The sequence below is a fragment of the Symphalangus syndactylus genome, chromosome 14 (assembly GCF_028878055.3).
Source record: "Symphalangus syndactylus isolate Jambi chromosome 14, NHGRI_mSymSyn1-v2.1_pri, whole genome shotgun sequence".
Lineage (NCBI taxonomy): Eukaryota > Metazoa > Chordata > Mammalia > Primates > Hylobatidae > Symphalangus > Symphalangus syndactylus.
In genome coordinates, this window is record NC_072436.2 from 42,243,995 (window position 1) to 42,249,994 (window position 6,000).

General features: G+C 36.9%; 1 protein-coding gene across 10 annotated transcripts in view; it reads left to right on the forward strand.

Annotated features, from left to right (window-relative positions):
- Positions 1-4,438, forward strand: part of SEPTIN10 (septin 10) — a 76,076-nt gene extending 71,638 nt beyond the window's left edge. For 7 of the 10 annotated variants that reach the window (XM_055240632.2, XM_063616652.1, XM_055240633.2 and 4 more), the window contains 2 exons: positions 1,152-1,339; positions 3,074-4,438. In XM_055240632.2, the coding sequence (XP_055096607.1) occupies positions 1,152-1,339; positions 3,074-3,089 (204 nt within the window). In that variant the 3' untranslated portion in view covers positions 3,090-4,438. Of the gene's footprint in view, positions 1-1,151; positions 1,340-1,841; positions 2,000-3,073 lie in introns of those variants that run through there. The other 3 variants (XM_055240630.2, XM_055240631.2, XM_063616651.1) reach the window with 3 other exon arrangements.
- Positions 4,439-6,000: the final 1,562 nt, after the last annotated feature.

A 6,000-nucleotide genomic window follows, 5' to 3' on the forward strand; every position in this document is an offset into this window, starting at 1 on the left:
AAGTTTATTAGCATGTATATTTCACATATACATGGGTGATACAGTCAATGAGTAGTTCTCAAAGAGGCGACTGCATTCTACCTTCTGTAGCATCTTCAACAAAGAAGAGTTAATTTTTACAGAAATGACGACAAAGGAAAAGGACTTGGAGTCTCTAGGGGCAGCAACTTGGAGGAAGGCACATACCTGGCAGATGAAGACTAGTCAGTAAAGCTAGTTAATGTAGAGCTGTCTGGTACCAGTCTCCAGGCCCAAAAGGGTCTGAAGTTGTCTTTGGTGGTTAACCTTTGTTCTCCCTGGTTGGGGAAGGGGGCTGGATACCTTTTGTCTTTGTACATCTGCATCCTGCCTTTAGGCGCCTAAAGGGAGGTCAGAGAGCTTTCCTATATCTGCTGCTCCTTAGTTGCCCTCAGCTCAACAGTCCTGCACATTCTGCTCTCCTACGGCTGCATTAAATGTATTTAGCATTAATTTATTCTTTGACTTTATTTTCATTGGATACTTAGGCAATGTTTTTCCTATTATAGTATAAATTCTACTATGATGAATATTTTCATATGTAAAGCTTTCTGTGAATTTAGGATTTTTTTAAGCCTAGATCTCAGGACATTGAAAGACTATGGAAAAATAGAATATAGTTTTAACATTCTTGACGTAGTTGACAATTGACACTTGCTTTCCAGTGATGTTTACGAGTACAGTTTTCAATAACTGTTTACTACACATATTTTATTTGGAAAATAGTGTTTTTTTTTTCCTTTCTGGTAATTTCTTTCTATACTTTGCATCTCTTATTGAGCATGGACTTGAGAGACTTTAAGAAGTTTTGTGGGGAAAATATACACCGAGAAAATAAAAACTCTAGGAAAAGGTCACAATGTTTTAAAAACAGTTTTGTTCATAAAGCTATGATTTTTATTATAGTTAGTTTAAGCATTTTTTTCATGGGAACTCATTTAAAATTAAAGTTACCAAGGGAATTCCATATGTAAACTTTTCCTTAACTATGAACTTCTGAGACTTCAGAAAGATTTTGACTGTGTAGGTTATTCTGTGTTGCGCTATGGGGTCCGCCTTTGTGTTGCTGAGCTGGAGAGTGTGCCTCTGCTGCCATGCTGTGTCAGTAGTGGGGATTGCACTTTTGTTTCCAGCTACAGGCCAAATTTGAGCACCTTAAGAGACTTCACCAAGAAGAGAGGATGAAGCTTGAAGAAAAGAGAAGACTTTTGGAAGAAGAAATAATTGCTTTCTCTAAAAAGAAAGCTACCTCCGAGATATTTCACAGCCAGTCCTTTCTGGCAACAGGCAGCAACCTGAGGAAGGACAAGGACCGTAAGAAGTAAGAGGCCCAGCCACCCTCCCTGGCAGCCCTGCCCGCACTTGTCACATTGCCCTGTCAGATCTTCCTAGCGCTTCTTACTTCTGCTTCGTTATGCTTTGTCTTTCTCCTCCAACTAAATGTCAGCTCCTGGAGAGGAGAGACCTTGTCCCTCTTGTTCACTGCTGTTTCCCCAGCATCCAGAACAGCACCTGGCACATGTTATGTGTTCAGTATTTGCCAAAATGAATGAATGACAAAAATACATCACAGTGTAAAAAGGATCAGTTAGCTGGGGGGGAAATGGCTGCTCTTATTTAATAGCCCAGCCGTGGCCCTAGTACACAGCTAATGGCTGCTGACCTACCATGAGTTATTTTGAATTTTATGTCTAAATGAAGCTGTGCCCTTTGTTGGGGAATTATAGACATAAGATAGTATTTTATTAAACTAATCCTTAGGTTCAGTTTTTTAGAACAAATTCTACTGATGCTGATTTTGTGAGAATTTTTATTTTAATAAGGGAACCAGGCTGTCGATTCGAACTCCTGTGCATTGATGTCAGAGCTTGTGAAACCAATGGTGGATGTAAAGATGCAGAGAAAGGTAGAGAGGGCCACAGTGCAAGGGAGCGGCCATGAATAACATGTGGATGATAATCGCAAGGCGTGTAGGTTTGGGGTATGTGTTAAAATCAGTTGCCCAAGTTTTAGGAAATAAGTTTATTTTTCCTTTTTGATAATTTCCTTCTGTACTTTGTGTCCCTTGTTTTATTTCTCCCACTTAAGTGTCCCTGTCGGTTTAACTATTTGGCTGTTGAGGAAGTTCATCATGCCTTGTTCTGTTCAGAATGCTCATTTGGGGGACTCTGCCTCAGTTTACTCTAGCTGCCTGTGTGCTAGCAACATCGCATGCTCCCATGTTCCCCACAGAGCAACACATCTGGTTTAAGGCTCTCACTGCATCTATTTCAGACCCATTTTCAGAATATTGCAACTCAACTTTAAAACAGGAAAACATGACCTTGGCCCATTGGTGGCTTTCAATTTTTTTAAATATGGAGAAGTAAACCACAGGACTTTGGCAGATTTTATTGGCTTATATATTTTACAGGTTTTTTTGGGTTTTTTTGGTTTTTTTTTTTTTTTGGAAAAGAAGAAGGAATTCTCATGTATGATCTTTCAGTGTAAGCTCTCCAAGGGCATGGATCTTTATCTTGTTCATTGATATAGCCATCCCCAGAGCCTAGAGCAGTTGTCTGGTACATAGTAGGCATGCAATTATTTTTGAAAGAATAAGTAGTATAAAAGCTGTATTTTATTCAAGCATTGAATTTCAAAAGATAAACTATAAATTTATTACTGCTTTTCAACATGCTTTGGATTTTAAAGCTAATGGATCTTTTATTAATACCTTTTTTCCTTTCATCTTAACCCAGTGTTACTAAAATTAGATTTCCCATTTTTTCCCCTATATGAAAGATAATTTACATTTACCTTGTAAAAATTATCACCCTGCTCCACTTGAGAACCTTGCTGTTGTTTGCAAAATCAGGGCCAAGCTTATATTTTTTGAGAGCTCTCTAGAAGAATGTATCTTCAAGAAAATATGGTTTAGTGTTTTTGGTTTTTTCTTTTCTTTTTCAAAGTCCCATAGCCAGACATCCTATAATATACTAGATGCATATTTGCTAATTTTTACTTCTTGAATGTTTTTTTTAAATTGTACCAATCAAAAGGTTCTTTTTCTTTCCAGCTCCAATTTTTTGTAAAACAGAAGTTCCAGAGCACAGAAGGTCATCATCACAAGCAAACTTTATTAAAAAAAAAAAACTAGAAGTGTGCTTTGATTTTGCTGTTTTTATTTGTTTTATCACTTCTATATTTGGTGAACGGCCACAGTTACTGATATTTATGGAAAAGTACTTTCAAGTACAAGGTCAATACGTAAGCCAGAGTGAATGATACTACAAGCTGAGCATCTCTAATTCAAAATCTGAAATTCAGAAGCTTCAAAATCTGAATCTTTTTGAGCACTGACTTGACCCCACAAGTGGAAGATTCCCCACCTGACACCTTTTTTTTCTGATGGTTCAGTTTAAAAAAGATTTTGTTTCTTGCACAAAATTATTAAAAATGTTGTATAAATTACTTTCAGGCTATATGTATAAGGTGGATGTGAAACATGAATTATGTAATTAGAGTCGGGTCCCATTGTGTATACGCAGATATTCCAGAACCTGAAATCCAAAACACTTCTGGTCCCTAGCATTTTGGATAAGGGATACTCAGCTTGTACCTATATATTCATATATATTCACTGTTGTTAGAAATTTTTAAGTTGCTGTTTTGTGATGAATCTAAATCTTTTTTTCTCTTGCTACCAAGCTATTGTCACTGCAGTGCGTTATACCAAAGAGCAAAGTGTCAGGTCAGTGCCATTGAAAATACAGAACCCATTAATATCATGGGTTCTGATTACATTTATATTCCAAGATGAACCTTTTTTATGTATACTAAAAATTTTGGGGAATATGTTTTGGGATGTATTATAGAGCTAAAACTCTAACCTCTTAATAGTTTTATAGAACTTAAAAATTTTTGATATAGTTACCCAATTGGTGATACGATCTTAAGCTTTTGTGTCAGATTATTTAATATGATGACTTCATGCTTTATTATGCCTTATTATGGCTGATGTATTACTGTGGTGAAACAAAATATCTTTAAAAGTTAAAACATCCAGATATATAAACTCTTTTTCCTAAGGATAAAGTACCTTTGAGCATGAGTATATCACAGCTTTCATTAGGAAAATTTTTCATTACATACTTGTTTAAACTCTTCCAGGGGAAAAATAATATGGTTGAATCATTTTATTAGAAATACTTTTTAAGAAAATAACTATGAACATCTGAATATTAAAGATATAAAAATGCACATAATTCGTATTTCAGGTAGTATTTGCATTCAGTGCCTTACTAGTATTCTCAGAACATTTTAATGATTTCTAACATTTCTTAACATTCACAGATACATAAATTTTCATTTTTTGTAATTGAATATTCTAAATAAAACTGAAATTTACTCTTGACAAATAAAACATATATATTTACTAAAATGTGTTTAATTTTCCTTTTTGAAAACTCATTTTAAAAACATCCATTTAATTATGTATTTGAATTATTTTGGAGATGAGGTATTTTATGAGTATTTTCAGACAATAAAACTTACTAGTCTGTGTCAGATTCTGAGCAATCATAAAGTCATCTAAGTTGTAAATAAAACCTTGCATAGCACAATTTGTCTGTACACTTTAAATTTTATTTTTGCATTTGAAATTCACAGATATCTCTCAGTCTTTTAAAACTTCAGTAAATTAAATTATACATGTCACAGAACAAGCTCAGAAGTTTCTTCGCAAGATCAGTGATACCCGGGTTCTGGTAGGCAGGGAGTCCTGGAGGGTAGGTGACCTGAGGTACAGAGCCAGGCCAGCGCCATGGCACTTAGTGCCAGCTGAGCAGACTGTTCACAGAGGGGCTCCATGACACTGCGGGAGTGTTTGTTACACATGTGGCTATATTTGACCATACTGTTTTTAAAGCAGCTCTCCTTAACTCTGAAGAACATACTTTGAAGTGTGAGATGGGTTGTTGGAATGGTAAACAGTTATTCAAGTTTCTAGTTGAAAAGAACGTAATAAACCTGCCTAAGACTCTCTGGACTTAACAGCAGGGCGGTCGTTTTGTACTGCTGATGACTGCTGTGAGAAAGCCTCACTCCTGCTTCAGCCACAATGTGAATTTTTAATTTATTTCATATATTTGGGTTCCATGTAAGATTTTATTTTAAAAGAGTTGAACAACAAAGAAAAAACATTTTTAACAATGACTTCTTATTACAAAGCTAATTTATTATCAGGTACGAGATTAGAAAATGAATTATCCACTGATGCTTAAATTAATCTCCTGGGAATAAAATAAAGCTAGTCATATTTTGTTAAAAATTTTTCCCATTAAGCTTATGAAACAGTTGTCTCTAACTAACAGCCATTAATCCTGGTACGTACTCCTTCCGACTTTTAAAGCTCTGTCACATAGACTAGGATTTGAACTTCAAAGCAACACAAGGAAAAAGCATTAAAGGGATTATTATCACTATATTGTGGATGAACTCAGTGTAGGCCCCGTGTTCCTATTGGGCCGGGAAATGGGGACACACAAATGATTGAGGTCATCCATGCATCACGGAGCAGCCAGAGCAGGCTGGACAACCAAGTAGGTTTGGAGCAGGGCACTCTCAAAAGGGTGTCTGCCTCTCCTCACAGATCACAAGGAGCCGTCCAAAGAAGTGACTGGTCCTGAAGGACTGGAGCAGTTTGTCCAGAGTATAAAAGAAGAAGGCATTCCTAGTACAAGGCACAGCATGTCATGTGCACTGGAAAGTAGCTGAGCACCATCAGAGTACCAGTGAGGAGTGGGGCTCCGGTAAGGGCCAGGTTTCAGAAGCAAGTAAGGAATGGGTTTATAAATCCCAGGAAAGAGTTTATAAATCCTGTCTGGCAGGCAGTGGGAGCCATTGAAAGGCTTGGCCTCACAAGGTTAGGTGTTCTCCAGGGTTTATGGGAAGGAGATACTGGCAGGCAGGGGGAGCTGGGCTGGGGCAGGCCAACCCTTTAGA